At 38.7% G+C, this 20,167-nt stretch overlaps 1 protein-coding gene across 1 annotated transcript in view; it reads left to right on the top strand.

Moving 5' to 3' along the window:
* Positions 1 to 377: 377 nt before the first annotated feature.
* The window catches only part of LOC108369164 (putative uncharacterized protein DDB_G0291608), a 25,365-nt gene continuing 5,575 nt past the window's right edge, over positions 378 to 20,167 (top strand). Inside the window, exons 1-9 of the mRNA XM_017624172.1 lie at positions 378 to 904; positions 974 to 1,347; positions 1,432 to 1,644; positions 11,289 to 11,357; positions 15,480 to 15,665; positions 15,993 to 16,139; positions 16,227 to 17,682; positions 18,183 to 18,445; positions 18,595 to 18,823. Coding sequence (XP_017479661.1) covers positions 378 to 904; positions 974 to 1,347; positions 1,432 to 1,644; positions 11,289 to 11,357; positions 15,480 to 15,665; positions 15,993 to 16,139; positions 16,227 to 17,682; positions 18,183 to 18,445; positions 18,595 to 18,823 — 3,464 coding nt within the window. The remainder of the gene's footprint in view (positions 905 to 973; positions 1,348 to 1,431; positions 1,645 to 11,288; positions 11,358 to 15,479; positions 15,666 to 15,992; positions 16,140 to 16,226; positions 17,683 to 18,182; positions 18,446 to 18,594; positions 18,824 to 20,167) is intronic.

Raw genomic sequence — 20,167 nt, 5'->3', positions numbered from 1 at the left:
CTCGAATTTAATCCTACTAAATTGATTAGCTTATAAAATAAAACTAATTAACAGGACTTTTTCAATATCAATTCGTCCTTTAAATACCATCTTTTAAATTTAGAAGCTATATTTTGGTTTTTCTGTTTTCTTAGAAGATCATATTGCCAGCTCTTCTGATTCAGGCTCAAAGGATAAAAATTTAAAAATATCAACGGTATTTAGATTCGACCAAAGATTTGAGGATATTGCATTCACATTTCCTTTTTAAATTTTTCTTCATGAAAAAAATACTATAAAAGCTTAACCTCCAACTCAAAACGAACATAATAACATTACATATTATTATATAAAATATGCAATTTTAACACAAACATATATTTAGATTCAACTTCGTCATGGCTTTGTCCAAACGACCACTCTCCAAGGATACCGCTTTGGCTGAGAACAACAACAATAACAACACCAAATCCGAAGAACACGAAACTGCAGTGAAACGTAAAAAGCGCTCTAGTCGTGATGATGAATCGGCAAATAATAATAACAACAATAACACTAAAACTGAAGACAAATTGCCCACTTTGCCACAAAAGAAACGCGCTGTAACCAACAACAACAACAACAACAGTAATACAAACAAATCGAATACATCACCGCTCGACGTTGCCACGCTGCAAACCTCCGTCGCCATGACCACAACACCCACAGTGCATTCGCCTGATCGCCCAACGGCAGTGAGCACAACCGCGGCCACAAAAGCGTCCGCTGACGATCAGGACGACGAAACGCTGATACGCGAGACACAGGCAGCACTGAAAAGCTTATCGGGCAGTTGGCCACCAGAGGCACGCAACAATCTCTATCGATTGCAGGATCAGGACGAGAACCCGCCACCATTTCAAAATCTCTTCGAAGAGAAACAAAAGTATGGCGCCCAGTCGCAGCAGATAAGCAAAGAAACAAATTTTCACACAGATCTCTTACGTTTCCACAGACAAAAGGAAAATGATCAGGCGCGGCTCAACTCACAGCATCCCGAACAGGTGCTGGACGACCGCAAGCGCAGCTCATTCTCGCAGGCGTCCGCCTTCAAGCCACCAACCGATTTCAAGCGTAATGGCCTAATTCCATATCCGCCAGGTACAGCGGCGGTGCCACCAACACACTACCCGATCTACAGTAGCAACAACGATACGTCCGCTGCATATCTGAGCTACCAACAACACACACTTCCACACGATCCAAGCTGCCACGCCGCGCCCATGTTACCACCGCGCCCAACGCCAACAACCGCAGCAGCTGCAATCAGCAATGGTTTCGATATCGCTTCACAAATTGGCGCCTGCGATGGCAAAATTGCAGAACAGCGGGCAGCGGTTGGTCTCAAACACAGCGACTTGCTGGGTAGACAACATGACGCTGCTGTTGTTGGTGGTGTGGTTGGCGCAACATCGGCCGCCGATACCAAGCACTACACCATTTTGCAGCCAGCTGGTGTGGGTAGTCGCGCGGCATCGGTGATGCAGGATATTGCGCGCGAGGGTGCCGTCACAGCAGTAACAGCTGTTGGCGGCAACAACACCAACAACACCAACAACAGCAGCAGCGCCGCAACATCAAGTGTGCCACAGCCGACCTACTCCCCGGGCAGCATCAATCGCGGAGGTAAGTAAAATCCAGTCGGAGTGCTGCGGCATCTGACCATTGCCAGAAACTCTAAATATTTATGTTGACATTATGGAATTTCTTGTTTTTATTTTCGTTTGGTTTTTATATTATTTTCCCTTACAAACAATTCGGTTTAAAATTTTTGGGTTTTCTGTATGATTTTGGTGCAATGAATCGGCGTAAGCTTGTGCTTAACTTCTTGTTGCATTGAGTTTAACACCAATCCATCAACAGTCCATACAAACTAGGCATACCAGTAGGCACACCGAAATTAGCTAGGTACATAGCACACTTTAAGGAGTAGCTTTGGGGTTGCAGGTTTATCTTCCGGCAGGTTTCACGGTGTGCTGAGACTATAATTGGTTTATTTCAGAAATACGTTTCTAAACAGAGTCTTTATATTGTGTATACATATGAACTTTAATGCATATTAATTTTTTTTTGCAGGCGGTTCCCGGCGTTAGAAAGCGATGGCGGCACCGAGGNTATCTAAGCTTTGTTTTAGCGCTGAAACCTAGTGGCTTACCAACTATACATATATCGATTAAGTCTCTACGACTAACATGAATAAAATTTCGTACTTCTCCCAGATCAAAATTTATCTGCTAGGTTCTTAATAACGAACTCCCATCAATTTAGACTGGAAATTTTAAAAATATTTTAAATATTCCACATCAGTAGCTGAAGTTTAAATTATTTTTCTTTTTTTTTTTGTAAAATGTTAATGCTTTTCTAATAGGGACTTTTAACATTAGAATAATTTTTGCTTTTTCTCTCGTTTGCTTGTACTTAATATGAGCAATTACCCCCCTATTCCTCACATATGAAAAGAACCTCTTAGTGTCTATTACTTTTTCGACAGCAGATTTAATACATACTCGAGGTGCCAGTTACTTTCGAAATTCGACCGTTTTTTCTACTTTTTAAGACCCTTGGAGAGGCTAACTAAGCACGTCGGTTAACTTATAAGGCACAAAGTTGCGTTGAACACGTCCTGCTTTGGAACTAAAACATGACCAAAATTTTTCATATCTTTGAAGGTCTTTGGGGGTCTTTGGCAGGACCCAGAATTGAGCCGATACATTCGGTTTTCGATAAATTTCGATAAATTCATATCGATAATTCAACGAATTTCAAAAACACAAAAATCTGTTAACTCAACAAAATAATTTCAAAAAATTTTAGATAACTGTGCTTTTCGAGGGCTCGATAAATTTCGATTACTTAAAAATGTATATATCTCGATATAAATTGATAAACTTTGGATACCTCTATCAATTTCGATAACTCAGTTAATTTTAATAGCTCCATATTTTTCGAAAGCTATTGACAAATTTCGATAACTCGTTACACTCTGGTAACACGATAAAGTTCGATAAGCAGTAATAACTCGATCAAATTCGGTAACTTAGTAACTTTCGATAACTTAATTTTTTATGACTGATCCAGATCCAACAAATACAAATTATTGTTAAATTTTTTTGTAATTTTTTACCGTTATTGATTTCAAACTAATTTGTAGTATTTAGGTCCATTTCTAGATGATTATTCGCCCTCTTTAGCTATTTTAGAAAATTGTTCGCCAAATATAGTTTTTTTTATTAACGAGTTTCGTTTTTTGTTAAATCTTTATCTCACAAATTGTATTAGGTTTGTTAATTTATAAATTTTGGTTTTTGTTTTTTTTCACAAAATGCCGCTTCCATTATGCGAGCTTGGCGTGAAAAGTGCGCATTAAATAATTTTATAAACGCATCTTGAACCAAACTGCGCCTTTTTCGATCATCGCGTGGAGTCCAAAATCCTTTTAGAGTCCTCAAACAGTGAATACATTTTTAAATCCGTTTAAGTTTTCCGCCATAAAAAAAAAATTTATCTGAAAATAACGGTTATAGTATGTATGATTTAAAGAATGAAAATTCAAAAATAACGATTATTATTGACCGGGGGAAAAAATAAGGGCTAAATTTCATCAGAAAAGTAGGAACCCAGTTTTAGAGTTCATATTTTGCATTGTCTTTTAAATCCTTTGGAATTGGTTGAGGAACATTTGATTGCCTTTTTCAAACGCACAATGGACTTACACTTAGTAAGTACTTCAACTATTCAAATGAACAAAATGCATAAGCAGATTTAAGCCATGTTTATCACATACATATACATATATGGGAAAATCCGTGCGCGATACAATGTAGAACTCTCTTGTCCTCAGGATGTAAGCAAGTATTCAAATCTGGGGACTTCAGCGTGCGTGGAATACAAAATAAATATGTAGTATATGTATATTGAAAAATATAAACAATACATATTTCGGTTTCGAAATTGACACTTTTTAGCGAATTACGGCAAATTTCATAAAATTTTCAGTAATTGAAAAATGTTTGTTTTGTCTTGAAATTAATATTTTTCATTAGAGTAGAAATTCTATTTTTTACAACGGTTACATCATAAGTAGAATTTGTTATAAGTAGTAGGTTTGTTTTTAATTTGGTAAAAATTACATTACGGTCAAATATTAATTGTCAAAGGTATGGTGAATGTTTTAATTTTTCTCCAAATATATAAATCCGTTTAGGCCAAAAGCTTGACTGTAGCATAGAGCTTTCTTAAGTTACATACTAAATGTGAAGCGCCCGATCGGCTTGAGATCCAATTAAGTACTCAGCGGGGAACCTGTTGGCTGTCTGCTGCGATTGAAGCTTGCCAATGTCAAGTTTTTATTGTACTTATATTACGAGTTAAACCAGGGTGTTTTGCTGCAAGGAAGCGTTTGCTTATCTTTGCTGCAAGAAGACAGTCATCGCAGTTGTTAGGCCCCTGAATCGTACGTATGCAAATCCAACATCCAGTGTGGAAACGTGCCTCCCGCCTAACACAACATGATCGATTTAGTTTTTCGCCCTTCGATCTGGAGATAACATTGTAAGCTGAAGAGTCTTTTAATGCTGAAGCTTTATGCTTCCAAATACCAAGTATTGAGCCCCGCCGAAGCTAATCGGCCTTTGGCGCATAGAAGCTCTATTACTATTTTGAAATCGTGACAGATCCAGAGCTGGTAAGTAGGTGTGCTCCAAGTACTCACGGAAGAGCCCTTTAGATGTCTCGCCGTCGGTAAATTAGTGTTAAGTTGAAGAATCTCGCTTTGATGGGGTTTGTAGCGAGCCGCTTACAAAGATCAATAGCAAGGACTTCTAGAAGTCTATTTTAATGACTCTCTTGCCAATGCCGAACATATTTTTCCCTCCACCCATTAACCACTCCTTTGAGAACAGGTTCCCCGAAAGTCTTAATCCACTTCGCATACAAAATATTATTTCAAAAAGTCATTTGCCATATTTTGGCTGTCTATCGAGCCACTAAAATTCTGTTCTTAAATCACCGCGAACCTTCTCACCTTGTTGCGTTAAAATACCTATTTTTTGAACAATTACATAATTGTATGCTTACGTGCATATAATTGCGAGTATATGAACAAAAATGTGAAGCGGTAAAAGCACACTCAAGTGCTGTAATAATAGAAATTGTTATCACAATCATAAGAATTGTTATTATTTGCGCATTTTGTTGGCATTTAAGCCGACACCGTTTTGTGTAGCCTCTTGTACTACTAACTCACGCACGAATTGAGTTTTTTGACTACATACCCGTATTTGAGTACAAGGCGAAGCCCCTGGCTGTTTGGTAGATAATGCCATTGTTGTGTGCTCATTTATTGTAGTGCTTAGACTTAGAAAACCTCAAGAAAGTTGTTGTGCAAAACCCTTCGCTTCAATCACCCGCATAGCATAGCGTCATTAGCGTACATTAGACACGTACGCTTAATGTTTTGAATAGCTACACATCGGCATAAGCATATATGTATGTATGTCTACCCACTAGCTACCTACAAGCCACTGCTTAAGCTACTAATTTCTCTACATTATAGTATAGAAATTTCATCTTTTTACCAACAAATGTATGTAAACAGACTATTGTTGCTGCAGCGCCCTCCCGCACCCAAAAACTCGCACTCGTTTTAGAAATTATTATTATTTACATACACCTTTCTTGTTGTTATTGCAATTCACAAAAAGTGTGTGTGCAAAAGTGGCTGCTTGAATGTATCTATGTATGTATGTGCGGCATGTCGCTCTTAAAACCACTTTCGCATATTTATTTTGTCATTATGTCGGCATTAATGCTTTCAAGGATAAATGCTTAGCTGCTACTAAGCCGTATGCCTATACTAGGCTGAGCTAGATTTTTCAATATAAATAATTGCTCATGTGTGCGTGCATTTGAATTTTGCTATGATGCCGGTGTGCGTGTTATAGAGTTTTTGTTGCCATTACTTGAATGACTTTTTAAATAGTTTTGCTCTCTGTCACAGCATGCACGCGTCGATTTTTCCTGCTTCCTTGTTCAACCCCTTTTTTGCATATTTCATTCCCTTTTTTTGTGATAGTAATAAGTTATTAGTTGTAGCCGTGCCTACATACATAGCTTCCGGCATATCCATAGATTGATGCTTATTACTTTCAGCTTTTAAGGTATTTTTCGGTTGTACGCGGCGTATGAGTGATGTGTCGCATGCGATCAGCCAGCAACTTTGCTTTTTTGCTTACTTTATTTTGATTTTTGTAATTTATGCATACTTTCAAAAACAAAATTGCCATTTGATTGACATTTTAAGCGAAATTGTGATTAGCGAAAGATGGGTAGAGATGCAGGAGAAAATTTACGTATAGATCCTTTTTAACAAATCCACACTAATGATTTTGGAACACCTACTAAATAACCAAGCTAGATATGTACATACCAAACGACTTTTTTAAACTTATTAGTATAGTTTTTGCATATTTTATGTAAATCTCGATACCAAATTCATATTTAATTTTATTTTTTAATTCATTTTCGAGTGCTTACTGAATTTTTATTTAGGGAGAAGCTTTGGAAAATTGAACTGGCAGGTCCCAAAAAGTCACAAATAAATGCCGAAAGATATCGAAAAACAAAAAAAAAAATATTAACAACAAAGAATTCGGAAAAGTACCGAAAAAATTTCTAAACCCGAAAAGTTCCTTAAAGCTCCTGAACGGCCCCAAAAAATTTCCAAAAAAAAATTTAAGAAGTTTAAGCCTGGTGATCAGCGCCCAAGAAAAAACAAAAAAATGCAAGTAAAAACCGATGAAGAAAGCAACAGGAAATATTCTATAAAACTTTCGTAAAACAGAAAAATCATTAAAATTTCTTTAAGCAAAGTTTGTTCAGTAATCACGAATCACGGGGTTTGCTAAAGAAATGATGCTAGAATATGTATCTCTTCAAATTGGCGGCATCGGAAATCGAATACCTTTTTCAGCGACAGAAATAATTCAAATTCTTAAATTTTGTCTCGTACCAAATCGAAATTTCACTGGAGCATCATCGATCAATATGGCCGAGTAAATGCTGTCAAATAGGTCTATGCACCTTCCTTAGAATATATCTATAGATAATGCATTGCGACCAGTACACAGGTCGCTTAACCAGATACCTAGATTAAACAAATGAGCTATTAGCTTATAATGGGCCGTCAAAAAGACTGTACTGATTTTTATTTTCTTCTTAGAGAGGCCATTGAGTAGCCTGTATAATTTCAGATTATACCCTCCTTGTAAGCTTTTAGCTATACGAAGGCCCATTGGGTTACGCCAATACAGTTCCCTTAGTGAGATATTTTCCCTTCTGAGTGCTTCGAGGCGGCAGCCTTTCTTCGACTCCCATGTGCCCTGGTATGCAGTGAAATACATAGTGCTTCAAATTTCTGAAGTCATATAAAAATATTGGATATGTTTTTATATGTGAGAAGAGTAGAGCTATGTTTTGAAATTTTACTCTACTTTCAAGTAGATTGCTTACCAATTTTAGCCCTGTTTGTGGTGGATTTCGAATGGGGGAATTACGACACTTTCCAAGGCCATCTTTAGTGACTTTCGACCTTTTCATTGGCATTTATGATGTTTCAAAAGGCGGGCCCAAAACGCATACATAATTCCTTCCTGGTAGCTTTTATAGAGAGGCACCTGTAAGTGACCCAGAACCCCTATAACATACAGTGCACCCACTGGAGAATAGACGTCGCCCTTAAACGTTGCCCTCTTAAGCACTCCCCAAAAAAGGTATTTGGTCGAACACGGAATTTTATTTTCTGGTCACTCCAAAATACTAGCGGTCTATGTTTTATTTATACTTTTAGTGAAAGAGGGAACCCTGGGTAAATTACTTAATTATTATTGTTTACAAATAGCAATAAGATGACCGAATTTAGACTTCCAGCAGACAGCGGCTCTGAAATTCTGCCCCTCAGAAGTACTCAATGTTATGCTCATTAAGGGTCAGAGAGTCGGGGCTACGTAAAAAGGAAGACCTTTGAGCATAGCTTAATTATAGGCAATATTTCTGATAGCAACTAGGTGGTGAGGTTCTCATTTGAACGGAAATAGAGGAGAGACCAAATCGCTGATAAGGAAGCCATCTGTATCCACAATCAGGTGAATAGAAGTCAAAAACTATTGCTTTTTTAATTTTTTCACGAACCATTAACGTCGGGATTCGTTTCTTTCCCTCCCTTCAAAATTTAACCACCAAATGCGATGTATGTAGCACAACAAATCGATAATGTTCGCTGCGTATTGGCAAGGGCTTGACAGTGGCAGAGATAGACTTCGATGCATTCCTCCTCTTCCTCGTCTCTGCAACTGCGACAAAAGTCTCTGATTGAATATCCCTACCTCTTTCCATGCGTGCCCATAAGGTAGGGCCTCCGGCGACTACTAATCTGAGAGAAGAGCGGTCAAGTAGAGTGAGATCTATGGATTTGCCTAGTAGTATGACAGCAGGTAGTTTCCAGAGTCCACTTGGCATTGGCTTGCTCGATGAGTTTAGCTTTTAATCTGTGTTTGCAGGAGGTGAAAGGTAGGTCCGCTTCTTGAGCAAAATTAACTTCGGACATTTTTGTCCCCCTCTTTTCCAGCTCATTGGCTATACAGTTGTCAGGAATATATCTGAGCCCAGGGACATCAAGGAGTATTTTGACGGTAGCGTATTGAGAACCCTTGTACATTCTATAGCCCGTTCTGGAGGGGAGGAAGCTAAGAGCGACCAAGCGGCCTTCATTATGGCGTGTAGCTCCGCTCGGAAGACCCTACAATGGACCGCTACGAGAAAACTGAGGTTTTAGTGCGAATTCACCTGAATTACCGCTGTCCACTCTTTCGTTTAGCTTGGAACCATCTATATGCCATATTTGATGCATAATGATGCTGTACTAGTGAAGTTTAGAATAGTTCAGCATTATTTACACTGCCGGAACAAAGTATTGGCACAGCAAATTTTTCACAATATATGCAACAATTTTTATTCTAATATTTTCCGCCAATTTTATATAAAAATATGGTTCATTCAACAACAAAAAAACATAAAAATAAAAATCCTAAACTTTGTGCAAAACTCGCGAAAATTCGGCAAATTTCCATCAAAATTTTCAACTTTTTAATCAGATTTCTTAGAATTGTTTTGAGTATGCAGTTTTGCAGCCCATTAAATTCTAGTAAAAAAAATGCAAGTTCGCATTGATTTTTGAGGATTTTTTTGTTGAAGGTGTTTTGCATTTTTTTCCATATAAAGTATTTTCGAAAAACATTTTTTGTATGGAAGAGACTGCGTAAGCCGAAAATTATTAGAATGAAAATTGTTGCATATATTGTGAAAAATTTTCTGTGCCAATACTTTGTTCCGGCAGTGTAGTTAGTTTTTAAAAAGCAAATTTTTTTACAGTTTTTTTTTTTGAATCCCAGATTTTGAATAAATGGCCAAAAATGTATAGTCTGTGTATAACTTCAGTCGAACATACATATGTCACGTGAACTGTCACATGTACATTGATTTCGGAAAGAACCCTGCAAACCATTTTGTCAAAGCATTCTGAATTATACAGAAATTTTAAATAATTCGTAAAGATCCCATCCGATTTTTTGCCCAATTTTCTAAAATAAAATAAACTGTGCACACTTCGATTCTTTTACGAAATTTCTAAAGAAAATCGGTAAAGCAATGAAAGTAATGGTGCTATGTGAAAAATTTCTTGCAGATTTTTTCAGAATTTTCTTTATTTTTCGTACAGAAATTTCTTTACGACTTCGTGTCAACCACTTTATACAATTTTCTTTAAATATTCGTAAAAAATCGTTACAGAAATGAGATACTCCTAAAGATGTCGTTAAGATTTCGGGTACTTTGGTATGCAGGGAATCTACATACATACTTACATAGATAAGATAAAATGTACATTTTAATTTAATATTTTAAAAAGTTGCAAAAAATTTAAGCTTCCACAGAAACTATTTGCTAATTTCAATCAACTTACCAGCAGCCAATAGTTTTACGTTGCTTTGCCAAGGACTACTGTAGCTACCTTTCGAATCCATTGCCACCCTAGCCGCTTCATCTGTCATTTTTGCTTATTTTCATTAAATTCTAATTAGTAGACGTTAAGCATTTGCATGTCTCAGGTAGATAGTACACAGCTTCACACTAACTTCACTGCAAGTTCGCGTTGTCTATGCTGAATCCACGTATGCTTTTGCATACATACATACATGCGTACATATTTTTGCTTCTCAATATTCTTCCCTGTTCTTTAACCTCGCACGTAATAGACAAAAATATTTTCTAAACATTTTCCATAACCTCTCTTAACCCCAACTCATTTAGCTTAAAAATGTCACCCCTTTTTCTCTCCCGTACACACACACACACTATGGTGCATACAAGCGTTCTACATTAGCAAATGTGTGCACGTCTGAGACAGGTTTTTTGTATGCTACCACTCTACCCCCCACCGATTAATTTATTTGCTGCTGAATAAAATGTTGTTATTTGGATGTGTGTAAAGTATATGTATGTACCTGCTATGTATGTTTGTGTGTTTGGCATCTTTCTACTACCCGTGTGCGGTAAATAATGCAAAGCTGTTTTCCATCAAATTTTAATTTATTATTTAGGAAAAATTCCAAAAAGTACTCGAAGTATACGTAGTACTCATTACAGAAGCTGAGTGTTTTTCAAAATGTATGCATGTATGCGTTCAAAAACACACATGCATTTGTAAGTATGTAAGTGTATATGGGTGAATATACGAAAAGATACGCTTGTCAAGTCTGCTATTTGCTTTCATTTAATTAATTAAAAAGTAAAAATTATTTGTGAACCTCCAAAGAAACCGGCTGTTAGTTGTGTGTGTCGGAGAATATTTAAAACTCACATAGAAGTAAATGGCAAAGCATTACATATTCTGATATACTTATCAAAAACTTAAACATTCTTTCACTTATTTTGAAGGGTCGTGAAATTTTTAGAAGACTGGCAGTTTCTAGAAACATTTTAAATTATTTGACTTCGTGATGAAGCATTTTAATAACTTCACTTTTCAGTTTATTTTAGCCGCCGATTTGCACATATACTTACATATGTATATATTTTTCGGAATTAAAATTTTTCTTTAATTGCATTCCTATTCAATATTTAGATAATCTTCTTTTAAATATTATCTGTACTATATGACATTGTGCGTCGTTTTTCTGTTTTTAGTCTTTACATATTTCCTCACCCATTCGTTACAGATGGCACCAAGTGTCCCACGCCAAGCTGTAACGGCCAAGGACATATCACAGGGCTTTACTCACATCATCGCAGGTATAAAACTTAAGAAAAATCAACTAAATATTATTTTAATAGAGTTCACACGAAAATAAATGCTATGATGTTACTAGTGGTATATTTGAAAAACTAAAACTACAAATAAATAAAATAAATACAAATTGTTGCGACATCGACTCTTTCTTTATAAATATCTTTCGTAACATTATATAGCTTAAGCTTCAAAAGAGCATGACTCGGGCTAACTTAACACTTTAAAACTATTCGTCGCTAAGTGTGCAACCACAGGAATGCAATACCACGCATGAGATATTTCAAAACTTTCGCAAAAGACCAAAAATACATATTTATTTTCCCTATAACTTTTCAATGTGTTCCCTATCTGACCGTACTGATTAAGTATTCTTCTCCTTTTTTCTTGGCTCACGACTCATGAAATTCACGTTTGGTTTCAATTGGCCCGGTGAGGCATCTACTCATTATTTATTTCCTCTGAGGACTTCATAATTTAAACTCACTTTTGAAAGCCTCTACGAATACCAGTTTTTGGCAGCAAATTTGCTGAATTTTTTTTTTAACAAGTCCTTCCAAATATCGTCGTTTAATTGTGTCTCAAAGAATACTTTCACAGCCACACCAAAGTCCCTTTGTACCCGTCAGCTTGGATAGGAGGAAACTTCAGTCTGATTGTGCCTGATTCTAAAGGCTTGTAAAGAATATCTCTAAGCGCGCATGGCTCCAACCTCGATCACGCTGACTCTTTGAGTTTAATTCCAGAGTTTGCTGTCCTAGTAAATAGACAACTTAATTGATCCCGTAGCACTGTAAAAATCTGCTCAGTAAGCTCTTCGTAATATTTTTGCGGCGTATTTCTTAACCACGGCTTTTCACCAACCAGCGCACCACCGTAGGCTAATCTTTGTATTATAAGATACTTCGCCGTTTCTACTGAAAATCTTCTCGCATGTATAGTAGATTACATTGGCTTTTTCTTCCAGGTTATTTCAGGTCTGACGTGAGAGTTTTTCCAGTGAAAGAAGGGCGCCAAAACTGGGGTTTGTTTTCGTTTTACGAGGCTTCTTAATGTAACTCGTTCAGAGATCAGTCTAGGATATAGGTATGGGAAAAGTAACGGACTCTTTCGCCATTGTCTCATCTTCGAAATCAATCAATCATTTTTCGTGTTGCTGCTGTGGTTATGCGTTTTCGTTTTCAAATATGGCAGCAGAAGCAACTGATGAACTGCGAAAGCCGATCAATTTTTTCTGCTTCTTCTTTCGTACTTTTCAATAAGCAAGCATCAGCAAAAAGCCTTTGCTGATAAGCATCGCATTAGTGCCGGAAAGCAAACATTCGTTTGCTTTGCAGCTCTTCTCGTGCTGCTGCTGTGGCTGTTCGTTTTTTTTTCGAAGCCTAAGCAAAAGCATGAATATTGCTTTTGAAGCAAGACAAATTCAGAAGTACAGCATCAGCATATTTTCGTTGCTTTTGTTAATATTGCTTAGGCATTCCTGGTTCCAGTTAAAAGTGCAATAAAAACTAAATCAAATGTTGAAACAATTTTAGCCTTAAAACGTTTATTTAGGCGAAGAAGTACCTAAATTACTAATTGTCACTGGAAAAAATCATAACTAGTTTTTTAATAACTTTGGGAAGTTTTCAAATGGAATATTCATATTAGAGGCAATCAAAGATGGCCTCAAATATAGCATATCTGTGAAGTTTCCAGAGTGTGCCACCAAATTAAATCAAATGAAATTTTACGATTTTTTTTATTTAAATTTTTAGGATAACTCAAAATGTCAAAATGAAACTCTTAAAATATTCTTCTTGCCAAAACGAACCAATCTAGAGGTATAAAACTAGTGTGCCACCAAATTAAAGAAAAAATTGCATTGCTTATACAATGACGATGATTTGCGAAACAAAAATTCCAACCTAACAATTTTTATACTCGAAATTCATTCTGAAATTGTTATATATGTACATGAAAAAATTAATATGTACATATATACATTCGTGAATAATACTGTAGAGAATTATTCCAGGCCAATATTTAATTACTTTTAAATAAAATGACTGGTAAGTTAAGGCGTGCGAGCAAACGTGTTAGCATACAGTGTATGGTAGTATGGAGCGTATACGTTACATGCACAACTAGGTACGGGTATATGAGCACGACTTGTTATTATGACTTTCTTTAGTATATCTTTTTTAAGTTTTCTTTTAAATATAATTTCGCAATCGAATTTTGGTCTTGATGCAAAACTGAAGATAATGCATTTTCTAAGATAAGTGTGCCACCATTTTCTACCAAAAACAGGATTTGGTCGAAAAAGGTAACAAGTCGTTAGATTTGCTCATATATCTAAATCTACATTAGGCTACACTCAAGCAACCTTCACAGGGGATTAGGTTATTTTTACTATTGTTGTGTTGTTAAATGAAATTGGCTGTAAAAGAACAACGAAACGGTAATTTTTAAACACACGCCTTTTACTATCGTTGGCGCATGGCGTTTCGGTATAACGCTTTGGTATAACATAAGGCGATGAAAAACTCAACGATTAAATATTCGATTTAAATATTTCTTTTAGATCTTCCAAAGAGATATTGATGTTAATGTCCACCACTCGTCGCCGCATCTTTAATGAGATAAATACAGTTGTTGGTCTGCAGGGTTTTTTTGCTTTTTCGTGATTGACAATCCATCATGATAATGGTTTTGGAAATGCAATACTATTACTACAAACATACATATCGTTACCTTATTAAAAATAGAAAAGCCTTATCTCACATTTTTGTTCCATCAAACATAGCTTGAAAATTCAGCGAAAAGCAAAGTACTACACTTGCGAGTTTCGTTGGAGTTCTAATTTGTATTAAACATAATATTTTATCTAACGCTGTAGCATTAGTTTTCACATTCTATAAGATCTGGTTGAAAACGAGTTAGGGCATTTCTATATTAAGGTAACAATATGTAGGTATACATACAGCAATTTATGAAGTGTGAACTCTTTAGAAAATTTTTAATACGTTCTCTATTCAAAAGAACGTCGTACTTTTGTAATTTGTTGCAATTCCTTAAACAATTTGTATATACTTGACGATTTGTACTTTTCTCAGCTTATCTGGCTGTCCAAAACGTGATAAAGTCACCTCGGAATGTAAGTTGAACCAAAATAAAAGTGTAGTAGCTATTCACACCCCTACTGATTGTAGGTACGATAGTCGTTCGACGTAAATTGACATTCTCATTGCCATTATTACCAAGGCAATGGAATAACCCATTGTATTTCCATATGCCTTTTGAAATTTGTAGCTATGTATTAAAAATATGTCAAAAAGTGTCGTTCTCGCCTTTCGCGACATCATTGAACTGACAGCTGTCGAAAAAAAACGGGTACCTACAATCAGAATTGGGATAATTAAAATGTATAAAGCATGAATGTATTTTAGTTGTTTAATGTTGCATGAAAACACTCGATGAACTCTATGCATCTCTGTATACGTATATGTTTTATTCATTCACTTCCTAGTGCAGTAATTAAGTATATCCTGCTTTATGGGTTCCTTTATTTTTTATTTATTTAAAATTTTATTTCAAATTTTTGTTTTAGTCTCAATTTCTTTCTAAATAAATGGGGTAGAGATTATGAGTACACATTTCGAGTTAATTTAAATGCAAATAAAAATGTAAGATTATGCAGTGACCGCTTTAAAAAGCTAAACCATTTTTATTTACAAATCTAAAGTGCTATAGGGTGATTCAGCTTTTTGTATTCGGGGAAAAGCTCAGATGATACTGCCATCTATGGCTAAACGCTAGTTATTCTATTTCTCTCCTTGACACTATTTGCAACTCTATGTTGAACGCCTTCATTACTCTACTAACCAACTATCCATTAGCCAACTATTTGCTCTATTGCTCGTCGGCAAACTAATGTCTCTCTCTCTTTCTCTCTAACTCACTCTGTCTCTGAACTGCATATTTGGAATGCCTGATCGTAAACGTGGTCGTAGTAAAACGATGTTGTTGCTCGTCTAAACAAAATATTTCCAAAACAACGAATTCATTGATTTAATAAAAATTATTTTTCCTTACCAATGCCACCTAAATGGGTGCTACATTTCCACCACCAAAATCGTAGTGTTGGCCTTGCATGAGCAGATTCTCAAATGTCCCACGCCAGGCTGCAATGGACGCGGCCATGTACAAGCACATCGTAGTGTACATCGCAGTCTGTCCGGTTGTCCGAAGGCTGTAAAACGCGCCGCCGTCAAGAAAGCGGCCAGCATAGAGAAACAAACGGCGACAAGCAAGAAAAGCGCACCGCATTCACGAACGACCATAGCTAATAACTTTTGTGAACCTATTCAGAGAAGAGAGCCAAAAACAATAAGCATATTAAAACCCCTGCAGCTGGCAGTTGATGCGGAGGACGAAGGTTTGTTGCCGATTCAGAGGCATTCGTCTATTTTTTTTATAATTTTAAAACACGTTACAATAATCTCTACCCTTCTAAACGATGCTTCGAAGTTGCTTTTGTTAAAGTTTATCGTACAATTGTTTTGTAACTCTCATTTTTCTATTAAAGAAGTTTGTTTACAAATTCCATATCCCACAAGCAAACCCGCACGCTCTCACACTGTTTATCTCTCACTCACAGCTGTTGTAGACTCATTCAAGTCCGAGCCGAAGGAGTTGCATCATTTGGAAAAGTTGAAAATCACCACGAATCAATACTTGAATAACAACAACATCAGCTGCATAAATAATAACAACAGTCACGACACGACCGGTAGCAGCAACAACAGCACGACATCCGGCAGCAACAACGCACTCAGTCTCAACGCAAATTCGAACTCGACGGCAAACTCAAGTACGGCGAGCAACGCAATGCCAATTATCAAAACGGAATTCAGTCCGGTCGCTAGCGTCAAGTCCGAATACAATAAAAGTCCCATGCACCCGTACATGAACAGTGCGGACACCAGCGTCGGTAACGGTGGCAATGGCGGTGGTGGCGCTGGTAGCGGCGGCATTGGCTCAACAGACCGTTCTTCCAACGGTGCGCCGCATAATTCTGGCTCAGTGTCCACCACCAGTTCGGACAATTTGCACGCACCGCACTTGAGTGGCGTCCGAAGTGCGACCGGAACACTTCAAGCGTCCGGCTACGTGAGCATGCAACAGCAACAGCAGCCACCACCACCGCAACCACCACATACAATGGCCGATCCACATCAGCAGCAACATCAACAGCAGCAGCAGCAACAACAACAACAACAACAACATGCACAACAACAAAGCCCACATAATCCCCACCATCAACAGCAACAACATACGCTGCATCAGCAACGTGGTCCATTCATCGAAGACTCATCATCGCTAATGATGTCCGCCGGCAATGGCACTTCCGTAAATGGTGCCGATGCATATCGCACCGACGGTCATCACGACGATACGCAACACCAACAACAACAACAACACCAACAGCACTACGAGCATATGCGCTATACACAACACATGGTGAATGGTGGCGACGGCAGTTTAGGTGGCGGCAAACCACCCACCTCCGCCTACGGACAGGAGATGCTCACCGCCAATGGCGCACCCACCAATACACTATCGCCCAATGCGCGCCCCTACGACACGAATCCACCCACATCACTATCGTCTGCAGCCGCCGCTGCCGCTTACGCTGATGCCACGAGCGTATCCAGTGTTTCCGGCATGCCTACAGCCTTCGAACGTTACGACCCCATCTGCAATGGTCAACGTCAGGGGCCACCATCCAATATGTACCACTATCTGCCACAGACAGCGGACGACTTGCAAGTGCAGCAACAGAAATACTTGCAGGAGCAACAAATGTTAATGGCCAAGGCGGAGCATGATGAGCTCGCCAATGGTGGACCAATATATCCACGTCCCATGTATCACTACGATCCGAGTATGGGTCCATTGCCACCGGGTTTTTCAGCTATTAATTTGTCGGTGAAAATGGCGGCAGCACAAGCTGCAGCAGCTGCGGCGGCTTATCAAAATCAGCAACAACAACAGCAGCAGCATCAGCAGCAACAACAACAACAACAGCAGCAGCAGCAACAACCGAAGCAGAGTGGTTCACCATCACCGCCTGGTGCACCGGTCGTAGACTTGTCAGCCTCCGCGTCGGTAACCTCGTCCAGTCCGCATGGTTTCAACTCGCCAGCATCGCATAACCAATACAGTCAGCGTATGGGCGCGGGTAGTCCACAGCCAGGAGCGAGTCCGAACATAGCCAGTCCACAAGTGCCAAGTCCGCAAGGACAAACGTTGGACCTGAGCGTCACACGTCTGTCACACAGGTAATTTTGAGAAATAGAAAATTTCTGGAGATATGAACATCAAATGTTACTTTTAGCTGTCAAATGACAAAATTTGGTTGGGGAACATATTTCGAATTTGATTTTTAGTGTGGTAGACGGTTGAACTAGGGTCGCAGGGAAAAGAAGTATGCTGATTCGACTCTTATTTGTCAGTAACAAAGTTCAGGATACCAGAGTGACCTTTCCATAGATCCAATCTATATAGCGTCATCAATCCAGTGGTGCATCGTAATATATTTTTAGGTTAGAGCCTCTGCGGTACCACACTGGCTGGAGATCACTGTAATTACTTAAGTTTGCGCTTTAGGAAGTCTAGAGTTTACTTACTTTGCACACTGAAGTTTATTAGATCCCCTTTAGTCCCGAGAATATTCCAACACATCCCGCATCTTAAGCCACATTCCTTAAAATATGACAAACCAAAGTTCAAGCAAATGACTTATTAACTAACCACCTTTTTCTTTTTCTTCTTGTTTCAGTATTATCACAAGTCCTCAGTATGGTGCACACCCCGACGGTCTAGTCGTTGGACACCCACAAGGCTTTGGACCAGGTCTACCACCCACAGGTGCCAACGGCGCGCCACGTTCACCACAAATGGAGCCCGTCGATTTCAGCGGTCCACCAAGACCACTCGGTTTTGGGCTCGTCGGACATATCGGCGGACCGCGACCGTACAGTCGTGAGTCTACGCCGGACAGTGGTGGCTCACACTACATCGATAGCTATCGCGATCCAAGTGGTAAGTGGCTGGGAGCGTTTTTTTTTAGGTTTTTTATGAAGCGCAAATTTTTCTGCTCAAATCGATCGATTAAAAACTGTAAAGTTCTTGTTTTATCTTTAACATATTTCTTTGAATTCTCTTCTCACCATCTTCCCCTCAACAACTAGGCTATTCACCTCATCCCGGCTATGGCATGGTTGTACAGTCTGATTATCCCCCAGCCGGCTATCATGGCTACGGTCCAGCCGCATATCAATGCAGCAATCCTTATGCGACTGCTGTCGGTCCCGGCGGATATCCGACACCAGTGTCAGGCGGCTACTCACCCAGTCCAGCGTCGTGTTACTCCATGCCACCGCCACAGCATATACCGCAACATGACAAGGCAAAGGATAGGTTAGTCGAATGGCAAGTCAAATCACTTTACTACTAACAGCTACTTTATTACTACTAGCTATGTTTGCTTAGCAGCTACTTACTACCTTACTTGCTACCGCTACTAACACTTTTATAGACACACGTGTACATTCATATATACATACATTTTTAGTTTTGCATGCAAGATTTCTATGCACTGAAAATAGTTCAGCCAACCCCTTTGAGCATTGCGCTTGTCGGACCACTAGCATCATCAGTGGCATAGGGGCACAGGAGGCACACCGATCACCGGAAAGGACACTAGTCTTGTTATTACGATAATGAAAAGAGCACAGGCAAGTGTCCTTGCCAACGATGTACATATGTATACATGCAGCAGGATGATGAGAGGTCCTTGTAGTGGTGCACATACACATATGGTGGGTGGTACACGAAATATTATGGAGAAAATATTAAAATATGCAATAATGACACTTATCAGACGAGTTTTGCATTGACAAAGGACCATTGTGAGTTGTGACATTGTCGAACGTCGGCAACGATAATGAAAACGAGTGTTGATGGCAGCTGATGAGTACGAAGGAGCTGCAGAAAATTGTATCCTTTTTGCTTGACTTTAATATTTATAAAGATGTGTGGCCCCCAAATGGCAGAGTGGCAATAAATTGAAATTACTAACAAACGAGCGGGCACATGCCGGACAGGTGGTGTGCAATGGACAAGAAGTGGAGGGTGTGTGCCGGCAGTTGAAGGGAGTGCCTGTGCTCAGATTGTGCTCTAACTAATAATGTAGCGCTTTGGCTACGAAAAATCAACTTTAAAGCGCTTGGATTGCTTGAATCTTCAATGTGCTTCTGTGTTTTTTAAGTGACTACTTTGATTTGAATCAAGTTAGAGATTAAATGGAAAGCTTCTTGGTCGCTCGAGAGAAACGCCCGCATTGTTCTGCTGAGATCCAATTTGATAGTTGGCTTTTCGAACGCTTCAATACATCTGACAGTTATGTAGCTGCTTTTGTCTTTATTCGAGCTGCAAGCGGGCAAGTGGCACGGCAGTTGGTTGGCTTAAACTTTTAAGTGCGCACTCAAGTGTACGCTGACCAATTGATAGTTGCTGGATAAACGGGTTTACCAGCTTAGCTTTCAGAGGGCGCGCACACACACACACACACTTGCACATACTACAATCCTGCTGCTGCTGTTGGCAGCGATAAGTTTGCAATTTGCTAGATAAATTTATCAAATCCAAAGCGAACTTTCAATAGCCAACTTTTGCAGCGAATTTATTTGCCAACGCCGATTGATTTTAGCCATCAACTATCATTGCAGTGGGTTAAGTGCCTGCTCGAGTAGGTTTGCGGGG

Source organism: Rhagoletis zephyria, unplaced genomic scaffold (assembly GCF_001687245.7).
Source record: "Rhagoletis zephyria isolate East Lansing unplaced genomic scaffold, Rhagoletis_zephyria_1.1 Rzeph_scaffold_03519, whole genome shotgun sequence".
NCBI classification, from domain to species: domain Eukaryota; kingdom Metazoa; phylum Arthropoda; class Insecta; order Diptera; family Tephritidae; genus Rhagoletis; species Rhagoletis zephyria.
This window is presented reverse-complemented; position numbering and strand designations above follow the sequence as displayed.